A 22,451-nucleotide genomic window follows, 5' to 3' on the forward strand; every position below is an offset into this window, starting at 1 on the left:
AAAGATGGCAAAATGTTCCATCAGGAATGACCCAATATCGAGTTTAGTTCAACCTTTTTGCATTTTGACCTCATTTTGACCTTTTCCACTGTTCCCTGAAGTCCTCACCCTCTGGGACATGAACCGAGGGGGTCTATTCCAAAAAGTCCTTCCATATTTCATGCGTTCCCCCAATACTGACTGTATATACAAAGTTTATTATATAATTACATTTTTGCATTATTTTTAATTACATTTTTTTCATTTTTTTTATATTTAATTGCATTTTTTGTTTTTTGACCCCGCCCCAAGGGGCGGGGCCAAAGTGGTGCTGCTCTTGCACCTTTGTGCTTCAAAAAACTGCTTCAAAAAATGGGACCGAAAAACAACAACAACCACGGTCCCCGAAAAAGGCCAACCCCCGCTTTGCGGGGGAAAATGGCCTCTAAAGGTTTTTTTTTTTTTTTTTTGTTTTCTTGCACTTTTGTGCCATGTGTTGATCATAGGTGGGGTTTTGGGGAATTTCTGCACAACCATTTAATTTTAAGGACAGATGGACAGACAGAAGAAGCTGATTACAATATCCCCCATTGTTTCCAAAGCACATGGGGATGATAATTAAATGAAAAATCACTCATAGAGCGACACTTGGCAAAACAGAATAAAGTGGAATGGCACTCAGTAGAGCATCCTTTTAACCTCAAAAATAGTTGGTGGTTGAATTCAGTTGGCTGATATGAAAATCCTATTCAAATTTCAAGTCGATCGTATGAAAATTGAGGCTTTTAGAAATTTGAAAAAAGTGGTTGACGTTGGGCCTATGTTGACCTTTTGGCCTATGCTTATCTCAAAAATAGATTTTGGTTGAATTCAGTTAACTGATGTGTATATCCCATTGAAATTTCAAGTGAATCGTATGAAAATTGAGGCTTTTAGAAATTTGAAAAAAGTGGTTGACGTTGGGCCTATGTTGACCTTTTGGCCTATGGTGATCTCAAAAATAGTTGGTGGTTGAATTCAGTTGGCTGATATGTAAATCCTATTAAAATTTCAAGTCGATCGGATGAAAATTGAGGCTTTTGGAAATTTGAAAAAAAGCGGTTGACCTTTGGCCTATGTTGACCTTTTGGCCTATGGTGATCTCAAAAATAGTTGGTGGTTGAATTCAGTTGGCTGATATGTAAATCCTATTAAAATTTCAAGTCGATCGGATGAAAATTGAGGCTTTTGGAAATTTGAAAAAAAGTGGTTGACGTTGGGCCTATGTTGACCTTTTGGCCTATGCTTATCTCAAAAATAGTTTTTGGTTGAATTCAGTTAACTGATGTGTATATCCCATTGAAATTTCAAGTGAATCGTATGAAAATTGAGGCTTTTAGAAATTTGAAAAAAGTGGTTGACGTTGGGCCTATGTTGACCTTTTGGCCTATGCTGATCTCAAAAATAGTTTTTGGTTGAATTCAGTTAACTGATGTGTATATCCCATTGAAATTTCAAGTGAATCGTATGAAAATTGAGGATTTTAGAAATTTGAAATTGTTGTTGACTTTTGGCCTATGTTGCTCTTTTGGCCTATGGTGATCTCAAAAATAGTTGGTGGTTGAATTCAGTTTGCTGATATGTAAATCCTATTAAAATTTCAAGTCGATCGGATGAAAATTGAGGCTTTTGGAAATTTGAAAAAAAGCGGTTGACCTTTGGCCTATGTTGACCTTTTCACCCCAAAAATGCATCGGAATTTGTCGGACCACGAATTCTACCATTTTGTAAAGTTTCGTGAAGATCGGTTTAAAATTGTGACCTAGAGGCAAGTACAAGTGAGCGAACAGACAAACACACACACAAACCGGAGAGATCAACATACGTACTTGCAAAAAAATTTTTTTTTTTTTTTTTGCAAAGTGATATTAAATTCAAGGAATCTCTCAATGCCCTTTGTTAGTCTTATGCATGACATGATATGACATGACATGATATGACATGACATGATATGCTTGCTCTGCGTATGTTGGAGGGGGAAGCCCCTTGTGTTGTGACTTGTGACCACAACGTTGTTGGTGTGAAATTGAACTGTACTTCGACTTTGTGGTGACGTCATCATGTTAGTGTGTCATTGTAATAGGTCAAACGTTGTATTGATCACATCCCTGTTATTAATATGTTCGATGTGATATTTTGTGCTTTTGATCGCGTTTTACCAATCGGCAGTGCGGTGACGTCACGGTGATCCGCCCCGCACCCCTCTGCGCATGCGCGACGAGGTGCTGGTAAACGTTAAAATACCCACGACGGTTCACGTTCGTCCTGCTTTCGTTGTGCGCGTTCGCTTGTAGAATAGTTATCGAGCACCGAGCACCACCATGCCAGGCCGCAAATTCTTCGTTGGAGGGAATTGGAAGATGAATGGAGACAAGAAAAGCCTCGGCGCGCTCATCGAGACTCTGAACAAGGCAGCGCTGGACCCCAACACTGGTAGGTGGGTTCGTGGTCTAGGTGTACCCGGCCGTGGGTAGTTGATGCATCGCACGCGGCTCCCTCACGGGCCGAGCGGCGCTGCTCACGGCTCTGCTCACGGCTCGGATAGTCTGCTTTGTGGAATGGCGATAACGGGAGATTACGAGCCTTGTGAAGGTGACATAACCTGCAACAGTTTGCGTACCTGCGGTTGTCGTGCGAATAATCCGGCTCGGCGGAGTGAGGGTGCTGAGACAGTCCGGAGGTTCGATTCGAACTCAGACCAAAAGCATAGAGTATGGACAAAGCACCATAGGTTGGCAATCATAGCGGAGGCTTTGATGGGCCTGACGGCGTCCTGCGTTGAATTTCCCTGTAATGGAACTAAGGAAGTATTTTAAAAATAGATTATAATCATAATTAAAGTGTTAAAGTGAAATTATTATTGTTAAATTTAATTAAATTATTATTAAATTAAATTCATAGATTAAAAAAATTAAATTATATTAAATTAAATAAATTATTAAATAATTATTAAAGTGAAAAAGCTTTATTTATTGAAAGAACGACTTGGTGGAGGTGCGTTCGGGCCTTCAAAAAAGCGCTTCCTGCTCTCTGAGGTCAAACGCAAGGACGTGCCGTGGGCGTGGGGTCTCTGCAGCGTCTTCACGGACGATTCGACCGATTACCCTGGGATCTTCCATAGACCTTTTTTGGAGTCCCCCAACCGGACGAGCTATTTTAAAGGCAACCCGAGCCCATCCCCACGTCCTTCAACCTCATGCCCCGTTGGGCCGCCTACCCATCCTCACGTCCTTCACCTCATTTTTCGATGGGCTTCCTACCCATCCCCACGTCCTTCACCTCATTTCACCGATGCGATGGGCTTCCTACCCATCCCCACGTCCTTCACCTCATTTCACCGATGGGCTTCCAACCCATCCCCACGTCCTTCACCTCATTTCACCGATGGGCCTTCTACCCATCCCCATGACCATGTCCTCCACATCATTTCCCCGATGGGCCTCCTACCCATCCCCACGTCCTTCACCTCATTTCACCGATGGGCCTTCCACCCATCCCCACGTCCTCCGCATCATTTCCCCGATGCGACTCCTACCCATCCCCACGTCCTTCACCTCATTTCCCCGATGGGCCTTCAACTCATCCCCTATGTCCTCCACATAATTTCCCCGATGCGCCTCCTACCCATCCCCACGGCCTTCACCTCATTTCCCCGATGGGCTTCCTACCCATCCCCACGTCCTTCAAACTCGTTCTGTAGGGGTCCACACCGACCCCATCCCCACGTCCTCCACATCATTACCCGTGGCCCCCGACCCCATCCCCACGTCCTCCACATCATTACCATGTGGCCCCCGACCCCATCCCCACATCCTCCACATCATTACCCCGTGGCCCCCGAACCCATCCCCACGTCCTCCACATCATTACCCTGTCGGCCCTTGACCCCATCCCCAAGTCCTCCATCTCATTCCCTGTTGGGCACCTGACCCCATCCCCACGTCGACCACATCATTCCCCATTGACCCATCTGGACCAGGTTCAACGGGTACACAACACCGGCCACCTGCATCTTGCCGAGGGAGGACGTCTTTGCCGAGGGCGGGCGTCTTTGCCGAGGGCGGGCGTCTTTGCCGAGGGCGGGCGTCTTTGCCGAGGGAGGGCGTCTTTGCCGAGGGAGGGCGTCTTTGCCGAGGGAGGGCGTCTTTGCCGAGGGAGGGCGTCTTTGCCGAGGGAGGGCGTCTTTGCCGAGGGCGGGCGCCATTGCCGAGGGCGGGCGCCATTGCCGAGGGCGGGCGCCATTGCCGAGGGAGGGCGCCATTGCCGAGGGAGGGCGCCATTGCCGAGGGAGGGCGCCATTGCCGAGGGAGGGCGCCATTGCCGAGGGAGGGCGCCATTGCCGAGGGAGGGCGCCATTGCCGAGGGAGGGCGCCATTGCCGAGGGAGGGCGCCATTGCCGAGGGAGGGCGCCATTGCCGAGGGAGGGCGCCATTGCCGAGGGAGGGCGCCATTGCCGAGGGAGGGCGCCATTGCCGAGGGAGGGCGCCATTGCCGAGGGAGGGCGCCATTGCCGAGGGAGGGCGCCATTGCCGAGGGAGGGCGCCATTGCCGAGGGAGGGCGCCATTGCCGAGGGAGGGCGTCATTGCCGAGGGAGGGCGTCATTGCCGAGGGAGGGCGTCATTGCCGAGGGAGGGCGTCATTGCCGAGGGAGGGCGTCATTGCCGAGGGCGGGCGTCATTGCCGAGGGCGGGCGTCTCTGCAGAGGGAATACCAGGCCTCGCGGATGGACCAGAACGGAATTACTGGATGCGATGCTCAAATATGGATTTTGCTTTTGTAGCGTGGGAAGGAGAAGGGAAGAGGAAGCTGCGGTAAAAGCGCGTACCTGTGGAAGGCGAACTATCTCAAACAAAACCAGATTTGTGGGGAATGAAAAATAATACAAGGGTTTATTGTAATAAAAGGTAGGGACAGGAAAACGTGATACTAAATAAAAGTCCTAAGTTGGGATTACACACACCTCACTTCGAATACGCCACACAGGGATGAATTAACAAAAAGGACCGTTCGTTATGGTGTGTATGTGGTGTGCGATCTTATCTGTCCGTCGTCTTGTCCCCACTTGGCTCCAAACTCCGGCGTGGAGGAACCCTCCGTCCGCCTCGCACGCTTTGCTAGGCCCGAGCCAACGCCATCTCCGTTCGCACACGAGGTCCCGCCCGTTCACAGCACCGAAAGAACTGAGCACCGCTCCAAGCACCATGCAGATGGTGAACAATGACCAACAGGACCTCTCAAGACCAAGAAGGGAAGCGCAGAGAGCACAAGACTTCGTGCAGCGTCGAGACAGCGAGAGAGGGACGTGCAGCACAAGAGGCAGCGAAGAACCCAAAAACTAGAGCTGCGCCAGAGAGAAAATGTCTTTCGGCGCACCCTTATATAATCTGGGTTACAATGTCAGCCTTGGCGTGCCACCCAATCAGTGCCTTGTACCGAACCTCCAGCGACTTCCCTCCAATCACAGGCCTCCTGGGCATGTTGCTATGCAAGTTCGTGATGCGACCGGCGGCAGCCATCATCGGCAGTGTCCTGGCCTGGTTTCCTGCCCGTTTTCTTCAAAGTCATTGTCAGGGGAAGGAATTTAATTACTGTATGCACTACAGGCCCTGTCTAAGTGTTTATATGGGTATGCATTGCCATAAGGGACAAAGGTTTGGCTACCAGGTTTGACACACAGGGGTTTATCTTAATCCCTACACAATCTAACACCCGAACATCCTCGTATGTTCACAGTTATACTCTTACCCGACAAACCGGACTAAACACACAGAACTTAATACAAGGTAGATTCCCTATCGCGACAGACGAAGCATGTTACCTATTCAGATCTACCTGACTCTAGATATTGCTCTACCCTACTGACATAATAATATATATATATATATATATATATATATATATATATATATATATATATATATATATATATAATATTTGCCGCTTCACTTCCGTTGAACTTGGGGCCGACTCAGAAGAAGACCTTTGTTGGTCGAAAGCTTGTCGACAATTAAAGATCGACGTCCTGAAGCTACGGCCGCGTCTTATTTAATCTAACGATTATTTATTCAATGCAAATGAGACGCCCTGCTCGTACTGTGGAGTTTCTACTATTTCTTACAGATATATATATATATATATATATATATATATATATATATATATATATATATATATATATCTATATATATAAAGTAGAGTTGGCCTCTATCTATGATCTCTAAGATCTCGAGAACCCGTGGACGGATTTGCGAGCGGAAAGTACTGTTCGACTCGGGATTGGTCCCAGGAATGTCACGGAGACATAAACATTTAAAAAATTTCGGGTTTTAAAATTAGCGTATTATTAGCACTAGCAGAAGAGAGAGGGATTCGAAGGGAGGGAGCGCAGCGCTTCTAGCGCTTCTGACTACAGCACACCTTAAAATTAAAAAAACTTCGGGTTTTAAAATTAGTGTGTTACGCGTAATTAGCGCTAGCAGAAGAGGGAGGGAATCTAAGGGAGGGAGCGCAGTGCTCCCTCCAGCGCTTCTGTTAGCGTAATTAGCGTATTTCGGAACGTTAATTTTTCAACTTCATTATTCGGAATCAGTACGTCCCAGAGAACCTTCGTAACGTTAATTTTTCAACTTCATCCGATTGACATGGGACCAACGGCATGTGACAAAGAGTGAAACATACAGGCTACATTTATTTGACGACAATGAGTTCCGACTTCCGACCTCGGTGGGATGACAGGCTGAGTCAACCCCCCTGGTGTGAAGGGGGAGGAGGAGGGGAGGGGGAAGAGAAGGGGAGGGGAACGAGGGGGAAGGGGATGGGAGGGGGGGAGGGGGAGGGGGAAGGGGAAGGGGGAGGGGGGGGAGGGGAAAGGGGGGGGAGGGGGAGGGGAGGGGCCCTTCTTCCCCTGGGCACCCCCCGCACCCTTCCCTCCCCCCTTCCCCTCCCCCCCTCCCCCCCCTTCCCCCTCCCCCCCCATTCCCCTCCCCTCCTCTTCCCCCTCCCCTCCTCCTCCCCCGCTTCCCCCTCCCCCCTCCCCCCGTTCCCCTCCCCTCTTCTTCCCCCTCCCCTCCTCCTCCCACTCCCGTGCAAAGCCGGGTACCTCTGCTAGTATATATATATATATACTGAAACGCAAAAGAAACTTACCACCTTTGAAACCTTTAAATATCAACAATAACACTGCGTGTAGTAAATGTGTGAACTTATTTGTGGACAATAGTGTCCTCACTGTCAGACAAAACGGTCACGGATGGTCACTTGAACCTTCAATGGTCACTTCATAGCACAGCTGTTGAACAGCCGTTTTGACTGTCAGTGATTAGCCAAGGGGTACGGGATGATTTTAATGAGCTGCACGTGATGTCTTGATATTGGCTTTAAAATATATATATACAGTAGTGACCCCTAATTCCGAACGCCCCTCATCTCGAACTACTCTAATTCCGAACCGTAAATTCGAGAAAATTTTGTCCCTAATTCCGAATGTATTTCTACAACCGAACCGCCAACATAGCGTTCATATTTCCAGTGCTGAAATTGGAGAACTGTGCTTCCATTGGTCTAAAACAGGCCATTGTTGAAAAGTGGCACCCTAATAAAGCAGTGGTTAACAGGAGCATGAACTTGTTCAGTGACAATGTGATTGACCACTTCAGAAAAATTAAGAAAAGTCGCCAACACCAGGCAACTTTGGAGAGGTGGTTCTCTAAAGAAAGCAAGCCTAGTGAGCCCCAACCCTCTACAAGTGGTGTTAAGAGACAAAGAGAGCAAACACCAGAAGCACAGTCATCTGATGTTAGCTTGGAAAGGTGCCTCACCTTCCAAGCAATAAAACCCTCTCCTTCCTTCTCTCCAGCTTCCACATGCACCATCAGAACTCTCCACTAAGGTAAATGCAGTTATTTTCATGTTTGTACATTTATTTCTTGTTTTTATTATTATTATTATTTGATATTTAGGGCATTTACTCATCTTATTTTACCTTGAATCATGTGTATTTGCAGTTAACAGTGTCTTGATAATGGGTTTTTGGGGTCCAGGAACGGATTAATTCACTTTCCATTATTTCTTATGAGGAAAATAGTTTCTAATTCCGAACTTTTCCCAATCCGAACTGCCGCTGGAACGAATTAAATTCGGATTTAGAGGTCCCACTGTATATATATATATATACTAGCTTGGCTCGGCTCACTGCGCTCGCCTCACCAAATTATCTGTAGATCTTTTTATATCCCTACCCAGACTCGTAGGCATCTATAACCTTCTTTCTGAAGGCCTCAGAGAGCTCTTTTGATCTAGGCATGGTGACACCACACACTTCAACAACAAAGAGCAAACCAAACTAAATGTCTGAGGTTTAAATAAGACAGGTTCCTCCAAGATCCTCTCTGACGATGTTCTAATCATTTGCACCTGAGCTGTTGCACCTGATTCTACTTTTAGGTGTTTGAAGTAGTGATAAATGTAGGGGTGTACTTACTTTTTCCACATGCGAAATTTGCATTTATGTTTATTTAAATTATACAATGGACTACAAAATGTAAATGTTTCATGATATTTGTTATATTATATCACCTTTATCTATCAATATTGTTGAAATGAAGATCAAATAGCTGTATGTTGAAATATGTTGGAAAAGTCAAAACTTTACATGGGGTGTACTTACTTTTTCACGTGACTGTATATATATATATATATATATATATATATATATATATATATATATATATATATAAGCAAAGATTTGCGGTTGGGAGTATATCCAAATGACTCCATGGTAAGATCTCCAACCTTTAATTGAACAAACAATGACTCAACGTTTCGATTAACAACATGTGAAGCCACACGCCTCCGTTAATCTTCCTCAAGAGTGATAAAATCATCTCAACATCCCCTTACATGCACAGTGGGCGGGGTATATGCAAAGTGGGGGTGGGCAATGCTGGGCAGCCAATGAAACCGTATCACACCGCTCTCGTGAACGGAGACGTTACCGACCAAATTCAAAAATCAACCGCATATTAACAGCTCAAAATAATCCTGTAAGCAATGCTGGATTATAACGCAAGTGTTGAGAAAATCCAGAACAATCATTACATTTAATCAAAAGTTAAACTTGCAAACAATTAAATTGTAAATTAAATTAAAACTGTAAATATATTAAAGCCATAAATTTTTAAGACAAAATAAAATTGTCACATTATCAAGATCATCACATGTGGCCCTATGCAGTAAAGGTGAATGCGGGAAGGAGGTTGGTTTTAGGGGGGATAAAATGGGGGGGGGGGGGGGAACCAGAGGGGGTTGGAAGTGGAGGGGGGGGGGGTGTGGGAGAGGGGTGGGTTGGAGGGATTGGAGGTGGGAGGGGGCAATTTGTCCGAATAAAAACCTTGTGTGATATATTATGTGGACTCGTTGTTCAAAGTACGGAATGCCTGCTTCGTTTACACAAGAGTGGGTCAAACGCTACCGGTAAGTCAACGACCTCTTGTGTGATCGAGGTAACAGTTTCTTCTGTGTGCCAAGCCTCCAAAACACGTCTTCTGTTTCTGTTGGGTGTGGAGCCCAAAATATCAACCCTGTCCCATAAAGGTGTGTGGCCTTCCTTAAGGCCATGTTTGGCAATAGCAGATCTGCTAGGATAATTACATTCAAATGCTTTTTGGTGTTCAGTAATACGTTGACCTAAGGTCCTCCCGGTTTCACCCACATACTCAGCTCCACAACCACAGGGCACCACGTATACCACCCCTGACCTATCCTTCTTCGGAAGCTTGTCCTTGACCCTCATAAGGGCTTGGCGAAGGGTGAAAACCGGTGTGAAACTCACCCTCACTCCTGCCGATTTCAAAATTCTGCCGACCCTCTGTGAAACCCCCGGTACAAAAGGGAGAACACACCAACCCTTTGGTTGTTCTCGCGGTCTCAGCCTGTTGTGTGGGGAAGCCCTTATCGTTTTCCTGTTGGGTAGCAAGCTGTCAGGATAGCCATTTGCCCTTAACACATTTTGAAGATGGTCCACCTCACTCATCTTGTCTTCAAAGGTAGATGGTAAATCACGTGCTCTTTTTGAGAGGGTGTGCACCACCGATCTTTTGTGTTCCATTGGATGGCAAGACTTGAAATCAAGGTAGCGATCAGTGTGTGTAGGTTTTCTGTACACCGTTACCTTTAAGGCTCCTTTGGGATCCCTTGCTACGAGTGTATCCAGGAAGGGAAGGGCTCCATTTTTCTCCTCTTCAATGGTGAAATTAATGGAGGAAAAAGTTTTATTTATGGTCTCATGGATGATGCCCACCTCATCAGAATGACAGATGACAAATGTGTCATCCATGTACCGGAACCAAACACGTGGTTGCACTAACAGGGCTGGAATGGTGCGTTCCTCCAAATCCTCCATCACCATGTTGGCAATCACAGCCGATACCGGGGAACCCATGGCGGTGCCATAAACCTGCTTGTAATATACCTCATTAAATACAAAGTAGGTGGAAGAGAGGCAGGTAGAAAGCATGTCACAGACGTCCATCGGGCTTAAAGCTCCCGCAGTCTCTTTCCATCGATCATCCTCCATCAAACGCCGGTCTGCCACCTCAATCGCCAGGGCTATGGGCACGTTGGTAAATAAAGACACAACATCAAACGAAACCATGGTCTCGTGTGCCTCGATGGTGAGCTGCTTCACTCTTTCAGCAAATGCTGTGCTATTGTGTACGGTTCGCTCTGTCGTCCCCACCAAATGCTTCAAAATGTTTGCCAAAAACTTGGATAGCGCATATGATGGACCATTAATACAGGAAACGATTAACCGTAGCGGAAATCCCTCTTTGTGCACTTTCGGTAGCCCGTATGCCCTGGGAGCCACGCCCTTACTGCTGTACAGACGTTTGTATGCCGCAGCTGATAATCTCCCAGTCGCTTTTAATCTGGCAAGCATTGAGTTTAACCTTCGTTCCTCCTTCTTCGTTGGATCTGCGGTTAACCGTTCATAAGTACTTTGGTCAGCCAACATATCCTGCATTTTGTTCGTGTATACAAGACGATCCATGAGCACCGTTGCCCGTCCTTTGTCCGCTGGTAAGAACACCACATCGTCCATGTTGCGTAACTCTCGTAAAGCTTGTTGTTCTTTCAGGTCCAAATTGAAATTGTTGCGTGAAAATTGCGGAGGGCGAAGTAAAACAGCAGCCACACGTGATCTGATTTCGTTCTTGGTGGTGTTATCAAGATTCATCATCGCAGATTCCACCCGTGATACAATGGTGTCTTTCGGAACAAATCGGGGAGTGATGGCAAAATTAAGGCCCTTCTGCAACAAGCTGGTCAGGGTGTGGACCCTTTCATTAGTAGTCTCATGTAGTTTGTAATGTAGTTTATTTTTAGTCTGGCGTAAACCTCATCCTCTCTCACCAGACATGCTGGTTGCTTAACAACGCAATTAATTTACATCTTATTACCATCGCCAGAGGAGAGGGTATTGCATTTGTCCGTTTGTTTGTCCGCACAGAATAAATATGATTTTCTCTGCAACTGTTGGTCCGATTGACAGGAAAGTTTCACCATAGGTACGCCTCCTCATGTATAATTTTTTAATGATAATTATGGCGTCATAGGTCACGCGGTACGGGCGCCATCTTGGAAAAACTCTGCACCTCTATATATCCATTATGACGGCCTTTATTCGACAAGTACAAAACTTCGTCTGATCAAGATGAAATTTCTTGAGCATCATCTAGGGATAAATTGGTGGAGAAAAAAAATATTATGATGACGTCATTGGTCACATGGTTCGGCCGCCATATTTGTTTTAACACAAAATCATTAAAAACCAATAAAAACACATCCTGGTGAGGGTCTGCAATCTCTTATTTCTCTTTCATGTTCTGTATTGCACCTCTGAGTTGTACTGCTTTTACTGATTTTTGGTTTAATTGTGTGTGTAACTTAGTTGCGACGCAATCATGAACATATCTATACCTCCTGACCCTTTAATGTTAAACGGCTGTTGAGGCTCATGGAAGAGCAGACATGGGCAGTGGATCAACAGATAATGGGGCAAAGTGAAAACAGTGGTACAACACAAGGAGAGGAATTGTAGGAGAAGGGTGAGAAGGTTTCAGTGGGAGTTGTAAACCTCATTTGTGAAAATGAGACCGTCATGTTGCAGTGGGCAGCAGACTTGAAATCCTGTAGGAAATTGCTCTCAAGATGTACTCAGACAGAGTTACACAGTTGATAAAAGGATGGTGGTGACAGTTGAGTTTAAATTTGCGGAGGGTGACTTTATATTTATTAAGCCTGGATCCTTAATTTAATGTGGAATGTCAAATTTGGCCTATATTCTCTGCCATTTCTCATATGGTGTGTTCCCCTTTCAGATTTTGTGGTTATTGTTGACTGCTGTTTCAAATCCCTAGCAGTTACCATCTTGGTTGAAACAGAGTTGCACAACTCTGTCCAGGTTCCCTTTCTACTGCTACGTTGCTCATTTATGTTGAGCAATGATCTCAAGTGTGTGTCAGGCCATCCAGGCAAAGGCCAAACCTGGCTTTGATCCTCAGATGTGGAAACCACGAGCGTGAACACAGTTGTGGAGACGTGGAGTGTAATGGAAGAGCTCCTGTATGCATAACACACATGGATAAACTACCTTTTGAAATGAACCTTCGTTATGTTGATTACCACGAAACAAATACATATTATGATAATTGATGTGAATGTGGTTGCAACGTTTGCTTTTTCATGCTACAATTTGTACAAAACATGGAGCAGATAATACTGCACTTTCAAAATTAAGCAATCAGCCCCAAAATGCTTGGTGTGCATGCGCAGAAATTCCAGGAAGCTGAAGATTTTTGGGCAAAATAAAATGTATTTTGTGTCTGGGATAAGGATTGTGAATTGTAATGTTTCACCAAGCTTCTAAAAGAAGCCAAAAACACGTGGAAAAGTACCTGAGAGAAAGGGATGTTCTTCAGCACAACGAAAGACTTTGAGAACTTTCTCAGCTCGCCAAACGGGCACCTGGTCGTAGTACAAACCCCCAACCAGGTGGGTCGGTAGAAGGACGTGTGTTACACAAACCCCCAACAAATCATTACCATTGAATGGATTGTGTATCTGGATTGTGTATCTGGATTGGATTCTTCTGAACAGCATTGTGAGGGACAAATCTGGGGCTTATACATTGTACAGGGTAAGTTTCACATGATATTTATTATTTATCATATTGGGAAGGGGACGGATGGGATATTGGGGGCTCTTCAGGCTGTGAGGGTTATTATAAATAAACAGTTTGTGTTTTGGTCCAGGTCTGCAAGAAATTTTTAAATGGATTTTTGCATTAGTTGGTAAAAGGAGAAGTGTGTATGTTAGTGTTTTTTATCCACTGCCGATGCTGGAATTGCACTACCTATAAATGGTATGAACTGCTGCTTTGCAAGGATAAGGATGAGGATAAGGAGTTGCTGTCATCACAAGTGCACATTTCATTACTAAAAATTCAAATCTACAGCAAATAGTTATGGGAATGTACTTCAGGAAGTTGATGGTGCAGCACCACAGTACCCACAAAATGTCTGCGGTACATGTGGCTATGAAACTGAGAACGACATAAAATTATCCTTTAAAAAAAAAAAGGCTTTGGCATGGGGTGGAAGCAAAATATCCATTTAGAGTTTGCAATGAAGAACTATGGATCTACAGGAAGGACTTCAGGCAGATAGATCTGAATATAATTGAGCCATTCACCATTTGCCTTATTGAATTCACTTTAATGAGACTGGCAAGTAAAAAGAGCTGTTCGTATTGTTCGATTTGTTTCGCCATGTTTGTCTTTTAACCAAGACTTAGCTGAAATCTAAAAGTGCCTTTAGACATATTATGTGGTATTTTTAAGCCAGACATATTTATTTTTGGGTGAAAAGAATATTTGCTCATTCTTCATTCACTCCATTTCCCGGTGTGTACCCTGGTTTAGAATAGGTACACCGTATCCCTGCGCATCGTAAGAGGCGACTAAGGGTTGGCGCCAGGAAGGGCATCCGGCCATAAAAACATTGCCTCAAACAGGGAACCATGATTGTCATGGGGTCCGCAAGGCTAACCCCTGCTCTAGCTGGGAAAATGGCCTTAAAACGATCATTCATTCATTCATTCATTTCATTCATTCTTCATTCACTCCATTGACAAATTTGAGTTTTCATACTGAAATCGGCTGTTGCCTTAGTTTGCTCTCTTGCTATCTTTCAAAGTAGTCAATGCGAACGAAACTACAAGTTTGCTTTTCATACTTACCTTGACTTGATCCCAGTTATCTTATGTGACCGTCTGATTTACCACGCTGATGCGAACGTATGCAAAAGGTAGTTGCTGAAATGAAACGGAAGATCGTGATAGCCTCTTCCACCATCCAGTGGCAAGTGCAAAAGGCTGAGCTAATTTTAGCATATGGCATTCTGATTCTTGAAATGTCACCCTGAGTTAACATTCTTGAAGGGTCGAGGTTTCAAATACACTGAAGCTTGAAGGATTGGATTACATGTGTGCTCTCCTTATTTGTGTTCCTTGTCTCGTGCATTTCCCGGTGTGTACCCCGGTTTAGAATAGGTACACCGTATCCCTGCGCATCGTAAGAGGCGACTAAGGGTTGGCGTCAGGAAGGGCATCCGGCCATAAAAACATTGCCTCAAACAGGGAACCATGATTGTCATGGGGCCCGCAAGGCTAACCCCCGCTCTAGCGGGGAAAATGGCCTTAAAACGATCATTCATTCATTCATTCTTGTCTCGAGTGCATTAATTGTGCGAGTGTGTGTACATACAAAAATTGATAGACGAGAGGTGTAAATGAATAAAAAATCCCGCTTTAATCATGTGGGGGGTTCAAGGTGCTGATCCTGATGATCGACCTTTGTTATTTATGCTTTTGACTGTCCGTGGTGCTGAAATGGAGAAAAATACCTTCAAGGACTGCCACGGTACTTCACTGCATAGACGTCCGGATAGATTGAGGTCGTGGTCATGGAGCCGTTTGCCCAGTCTTTACTCGGTCTCACCAATAACATCTTGCAGAGAGAATACGTGATTCCGATACAATTCATATTGTACCTCTTCGCCGACGCCGATTGACACTAGCCTTAACGAAGACCAATTTTCCATCATAGTTTATACACTTTGGAAGTTTCTTTGGGCATGTTTGTGATTCATTCAATTTTGGGTCGAGTAAATCGTAGACGACAATGTAGATTAATATTTTGACAGATTTATCTCATCTATTCCAGGCCATGTTGGACATATGGGTATGTCCTTGTGTGTGTTCATAAACTCGATTTTTGTGTACTTTTTAGTTTATTCTGCCTTCCATGTTTCAGTTCAGCTTTCCTATGTATTGCGCCATTAAATATTGCAATTTAATTTATTTATATTATTACCATGCGCTCGCAAATCAAAACGGGGTTAAGTATTCAGTTGCGTGTGCGTGCCGTGTCTGCATTTTAAAAATTCATTTTCTCGGCAACCGTTGGTCCGATTGACATGAAAGTTTCATCATAGGAGCGCCACCTCCTGTAGAATATTTTAATTATTATGACGTCATAGGTCACGTGGTACAGGCGCCATCTTGGCAAAACTTCGCACCTCTGTCTCTGAAACCACTCCATGGAAAAAATTGAAACATGGCTCATTGTCACCTACTCCCCATGGGGAATCAGATATGTTCATGATGTCATCGGTGCCTTTATGACGTCATAATTCGACAAATACAACACTTATCCATCCGATCATTAGTAAAAAAAATTCAGCAACTATTGGTCTGATGGACACGAATTTTTCACCATCGGAACGCCTCCTCCTTGAGAATATTTTAATGCTAATCATGACGTCATAGGTCATGTGGTACAGGCGCTATCTCGGAAAAACCGAAAAATGTTGCACCTCTATACTGTATCTCCAACACCGCTGCATGGAAAAAAAATTGAAACATGGCTCATTGTAAAGAACTCCATATGGGGCATAGGTGTTGTTGACGTCATTGGTGCCATAATTATGACATCATAATTCGACAGGGACAACGCTTAGTCTGATCAATTTGAAATGTATTGAGTGTGATCTGTGCAACAATTATATTAGAGAATATAAATTTATGATGTCATTGCTGATGTGGTCTGTCAGCCATATTCGATCAAAGAAAAAAAAAATGTTCAAAAACAGAAGAGTTGGCTCGCAATAAGTTGACTGCACAGGGTAAGTATTCTATGAATAACATCTAGTTTTTTTTTTTGTTTTTTTTTGAAGCTCACTTTACATTTTGTGACAATCTACTTTACACCTTTTAACCAGACTCGTTGGCATGACGGTTAGAGCATCCGCTCCGAGTCCGGAAGTTTGGCAGTTTGATTCCGACCCTGACCGTGTCGTACCAAAAACTTTAACTAATGATGCATTGCTGCTTCTTTACTCTGACGCTCAGCATTCAAGGGATAGAGCATGGACAAATCCCAAAGGTTGGTTTCCTGGTGACGAGGAAATTCCTCAATTGCCCCAACAAGTGCGGAGAGGAAGTGATGTCATAAAAGATTGCCTCGCTTGTATTAGCTGCTCCATGAAGTGATGTCACTTCACCCAAGTTCATTGCTTGTTTTTGTCGGAAGGCAAATCTGGCATCATCTCTTGTACTCGTCTATATATTGTATATTGTTGCGGACGCGGTTAAAGATGTTATTTTACCGAGCGGTTGGTATTACCGCGACCGAACAGTTATTCCCCGATTAGAACCCGATTCCACCCAAACGTTGGCCGGATCGCACCGCGGCTGCTCAATGAGGGAAAAGACTAAAACGACGAATGCAAAGAGGAAGACGAAGGCAAAGAAAGGTTTGGAAATACTACTAAATTTATTTACTATTTACACACATAAGCAAAAAGAAAGCAGTCACGTTTATTTACAGCACATAAGACGCAGGTGACACAGTGAAAATACTAGCTTACCTACAGTCTTAATTAACCCAGGACAGAACAAACAAAAGACAGACTCACGCGGGGAATGATGACAGGAATCGCAGGAGGTGGATGGCTGGAGGTGAACGCTTGGTGGAGCCAACGCGGAGCTTGGTGGAGCTTTGGTGGAGGTGAACGCTTGGTGGAGGTGAACGCTTGGTGGAGCCAACGCGGAGCTTGGTGGAGCCTTGGTGGAGGTGAACGCTTGGTGGAGCCAACGTGGAGCTTGGTGGAGGTGAACGCTTGGTGGAGCCAACGCGGAGCTTGGTGGAGGTGAACGCTTGGTGGAGCCAACGCGGCTGGTGGGGGGTTGGTGTGACGGGTTCTCTCTCCTTCCCTCACAAGCTTCAGGACTCTTTCTCTCTCTTTCTTAGTCCCACCCAGTCCAACAACTTCCTCTCTTGCTTAGTCCAACTCAAGGCCTTTCTGTCTTCTGATCTCCTCCCTCCTCGACTCCCTCTGGGGGCCTCTGCCTCGGGTTATATAAGCCCCACCCTTGACCCTTTGCGAACCTCCCCAAAACGTTCTCTCTCCGCCCTCTAAAGCCAACCCCTCGTTCTGGGTTGGTCGGCAAGGGCTGGTTCACTCCTCCCCTCTATGACGAGGTGGGGACCCGCCTTTCTTCCCCAACCCTGCCTCGTGGTCAATGGCGGATGAAGGGAAAACCGCCCAAAATGCAGTTGGCAATTGACGAAAAGGGGGAATGGAGGTTTTGGGAATGGGAATGAAGGGAATCTATCTCTTTCACTTGGTGCAATGGAGTACTTCTATTAATGGGAGACACCGCCTTACCCTAAAACACAGAATAAGATATAACTATCGAACAGGGGTATTCTATGATTGGCTGACGTGTATGCTTGTGGACTAATTATGGGACGCCCTTTGACCTTTACACAGCTCCGGAGGCAGGAGGCGCAGAATAACAATAATAATAATAATAATAAAGCACACAATCAAAAAAAAATACAGTCCTCATATCCGCAACAATATTAATGTGTTTGCGATTTGTGTTGTCGCAGCTCCTCCAAGATCCTTTGAACCTGTAAACCAAAATAAAACTGGGTTGGGAAGCCTCTTTAAGTGCGTGGTATTGTACTGATTAATTTTGTCCACGGTTTCTTGGTTTTTTGTTTATCTTTTATAAATACTCAACCATGAATGATTCCTTGTAAGTTTGAAAAATAAAATGGAGGGGGACAGGCAGTTTGGTGGTCTTTTTGTGTTCTACCGACTCCTCCGGCCTTGCACCCCCTGCTCTGTCATCTGTGCTGTCTGTGCTGTGTGTGCTTCTGTGCTGTGCCCCCCAAATATTCCTACAGGTCGCACAAGATCTGCCAGAAACCCTCTTCTGGTGAAACTGCCAAAATCAAGACTCTCTGCTCACCTTAACTCTTTCATTCCTCTTTTTCCCACCTCTGGAACAAACTCCCACACTCTCTTCAATCTGACTCCTCCCTCCAGGCCTTCAAAACAGCTGATCACCGCCATCTCTTATCTTCCCCCATCCCAAACCTTGAACTTTTTTCTACCCCCGTTGATACACCACAAACCCACTTCCTTCAAATTCCCTGTTCTCTTTCCTGAAAGTCCTTGTAGTCTCCATCTTGTTTATCCCGTGTACGCCTCCCCAGCGCTCTCTCTTCCACAGATCTCCTGATGTCCCTGTTCCCTCTCTCTCTTCTCCTCTTGTCTCCTGCTCCCCTTATTATTGTCCCCCGTCGCATCGCGGAGCGAAAGGGGGACTATGGTTTTCCGTGCGTGCGTGCGTAAGCGAAGGACCGAATGACCGAATTCTAATTTGGTGTGTGGGTGCAACCCACGTCAAAATCCAAAATGGTCGCCGCCATGTATGTCTGACGCCATGTATGTCTGAACCTTGTGAGCGGAATATCTTGAAAAAAGCGTAGTACCAACTTCTAATCTGGTGTGTGGGTGTAACTAGGCATAAGGAAGAACGCTATTGAAAATTGGGTCGCCACGTCAAAATCCAAGATGGCCGCCACCATATATATGTCTGAACCTTGTGAGCGCAATATCTTGAAAAATAAACGAACTACTAACTTCTAATCTGGTGTGTGCGTGTATCTACGCCTAAGGGAGAACGCTATTGAAAATTGGGTCGCCACGTCAAAATCCAAGATGGCCGCCTTGCCTCTTCCACTTTGTCAACTCATCACTTCACCAACGGGGACCTTGGCGTAACGCTTGTATATTTATGTATTAGCCCTTTCATGCGCTTCGACGTAGTATCAAAAAAAAAAAGTGCCGATTTTGAAACGCATCGAAAGCACTCTTAAAAGCTGAACAGCACGAAAGAGAAACACGCATTTAGTGCACTATTTAAATAATTGACTCGACACCTCTTATCCATGTCGCCCTCTCCATGGTTATATCAGAACGAGCTGAATTGTTACACAGTCACACACTGCTTAACCCCAATATAAGGCTAGTCAAAAATTACGCAACACTATCATTTAGTAATTTTCACAACTTAATGCTTCATTACATAACGTAACGTAACACTTGATTGTCATGTATACTGATGTACTGTGCATTCTGATGGGCTTGATTAAACCTTACTAATATTTTAGATATGATTAGATTTTACAGGGTCCCTCATCATGAATAACACTCGACCCAAACAAAGCCAATGAAAATGTGATGCAACTGTCTGAATAATAATCCAATCCAGATACAACAATGTGTCGGCTCTTATACAAGTCTTGGTATACAAAAAGAATCTTGTTTGGATTCTTTGTTTGGTTTCTGCTTGTTTGGATATCATGAATGTGAAGGGCTGACAGTATGGCCTCAAGGAGGGTACGCACACTTACCTCTGAGCTGTCTTGCCTGGGTTCAAATCCTGACCCAGCTATAAACTGTCACCATGGTGATTCATCAATGTGTGTGCTGTCCCTCTGATTGGCCTTAAACGGGCGTTCCATCTGCCAGCATTTGTTGGTGGACGTGAAAGATGCCATGGTGTCCTTCATGAAGAGTAGCCGAGCTATCTCTGGCACCAAGGCCTAATTCCAAATTCCTGCCCTAACCAGCAGGGTGCATTACATCAGCAGCGCAGCCACACCCTCAGCCAATGATGCTACCACGCAATCTTGTACTGCATACGAACGAAGATGAATGTGAAGTTGTAATACTTATTTTTTTTTTTTTTTACAAGTGGAAGATTTAATACAGAGCATTGGGCATTATGGCCTAATATTTGTTTGGTGTCTTAAATTCTGACATCTTCAACTATCGATTTTCATTTTTCTACTTGTGTAACGAACTCCTGTTTGCTCCCATAGTATGAACCCCATAAGCAATATCTGGTGATTTGAGAAGATCAATGAGATTTGATTCTATATATCGTGGGTGTCACATTAAACTTACGGGCTGTCACCTCCTTGTCACCATGATCCACAGAGGTCGTCTGCGGTGCTCCTCCGATCTACATTGATTTTGCTCGTCAAAAGCTGAATGCTAAAATCGGTGTCTCTGCACAGAATTGTTACAAAGTTTCCAAAGGAGCTTTCACAGCAGAAATCAGGTGATGTAAGACTTCAATAGTGTATTTATGACCGACTGCTTGATGTTTGTTTGTCTTGAACACTTTGAGCCGTGACATCTTGACCTGAGTGTTGTGCCATGTTTGTTTGGGTCATTCACAGTCCTGCCATGATAAAGGATTGTGGAGCTTCCTGGGTCATTCTTGGGCACTCGGAGCGCCGACATGTCTTTGGAGAGACCGATGAGGTATGAAACTCAATAATTGCTTGTTGGTGTTGGGCTAGCGGCTAGGGTGCCGGCTTAGGATCCTAGGATCCTAGGATCCTGGGTTCGAATCCCGGTCGATCGCTGAATTAACGCCAGGGGGGTTGACTCAGCCTGTCATCCTTCCGAGGTCGGCTAATTGAGTACCAGTTCACTGGTAATTCCCTGTTTGTCGTTAAAGGCGGCAAAAAGGGTTGGCGTCAGGAAGGGCATCCGGCCGTAAAACATTGCTTCAAAAAGGGGACCAAAAAACAACAACAACCACGGTTCCCGAAAAAGGCCAACCCCCGCTTGCGGGGAAAAATGGCCTCTAAAGGTGGTTATATATATATATTTTTTATAATCAAATTATTTATTTATTTAATCATGCAAAAGTATGTGTTAGGAAAGATCTGCATCCATATTGTTTTCTTCTTCCTTTTTATTTATTTATTTATTTATTCTTCCTCCCCCCCTTACCAAGTATTTTGCTTGTAAACCTTTGTTTACATGTTTGCTTTTGCTCGTTCTTTTTGTTGAGCTTTAGTGATGTAGAAAAAGTAATGTAGGTGGTGTGTATTGTTTTGATGTAGAATACGAGGACACCATGCAGTTACTCAAAAATCCTTGCACATAAAATTGAAATGATTTTTCACGAATGCCAGTCAACAACTTGGATGAACAATGTGCTCAAAATGGTACAAGACATGCCATCTTTTTTTACCTTCGATACAACGTCCCTTGACTTCAACGCTCTTGCTCCATTTGTCCTTCGAACTTCCTATACCAGTAAAGCGTCTATTCTCAAATTGTTCCTCTAGCCACATCTTGATTGCTTCAATCAGTCGGCAAATCCTCAGCACCATAGGTTGGAATTCAAATGTCGAATTGAATGATAGTTGCTGTGAGTGTGGTGGGAGAAGAAGAAGAAGAAGAAGGAGGATGCTCCAGCTGCTTGAAGCTCCAGTCATGAATGGAGGCAAATTACTTTTTCGTACAATGTTTATTTTTAATTAAACCGCACAATATTTGCATGTGTGGCATAATATTCCCTAGTGATTGCACTTTTCTGAAGCAGATTGCCAATTTGCAGGAATAGTATCTCAGAAAATGATTCCATGATGTTGATGGATGAGTATTGGGTGCGACGATTCTTGGCTCTAATCCTCTGTGCTTCCCGGAAATGTATTCTAATTTTGGTTCAGAATCTGTGATGAATCCACGTTTCTTCATTTCATTCATTTTGTTGGGAAATTTGAGAATCTTGCACATGATGCCAGCCATTGCTGTCGATCGTGCGTGCTGAAGTATCAGGTGACGCATCTTGCTGTGACCTTGGACATGCTTTTTTTTTTTTATCTCCATGGATGACGTGAAAATGTTGCCTTGAGATTTTCCAAGCTTTGCGGATTTGTCGCCGATCCTTCGTTGTCAACTTGGGCAATAGTTATTGAGTTTGGTACATCTGCTGATCATCCTGACCTGATGTATTTTAAAGGACTTGCATCCACATTTGTAGTTTGCTGCCCATTTGGATGTTGTAGAATGAGGGTAAATCTTCATCATACATGGTCACCATACATTTGTGAATATATATTGCAGCTTTACATCTTCACAAAGATGATTCATTCCTTTTCATAAAAAAATTGATACATTTTTTTTTTTTTTTTTTTTTTTTTTTTTTTTTT

General features: G+C 44.4%; 1 protein-coding gene across 1 annotated transcript in view; it reads left to right on the forward strand.

Moving 5' to 3' along the window:
* Positions 1 to 2,058: 2,058 nt before the first annotated feature.
* The window catches only part of TPI1 (triosephosphate isomerase 1), a 47,360-nt gene continuing 26,967 nt past the window's right edge, over positions 2,059 to 22,451 (forward strand). The window contains exons 1-3 of the mRNA XM_068100419.2: positions 2,059 to 2,451; positions 20,437 to 20,560; positions 20,682 to 20,766. Coding sequence (XP_067956520.1) covers positions 2,340 to 2,451; positions 20,437 to 20,560; positions 20,682 to 20,766 — 321 coding nt within the window. The 5' untranslated portion in view covers positions 2,059 to 2,339. The remainder of the gene's footprint in view (positions 2,452 to 20,436; positions 20,561 to 20,681; positions 20,767 to 22,451) is intronic.

The sequence above is a fragment of the Myxine glutinosa genome, chromosome 6 (genome assembly GCF_964187855.1).
Source record: "Myxine glutinosa chromosome 6, kmMyxGlut1.1, whole genome shotgun sequence".
Taxonomy (NCBI): Eukaryota; Metazoa; Chordata; class Myxini; order Myxiniformes; family Myxinidae; genus Myxine; species Myxine glutinosa.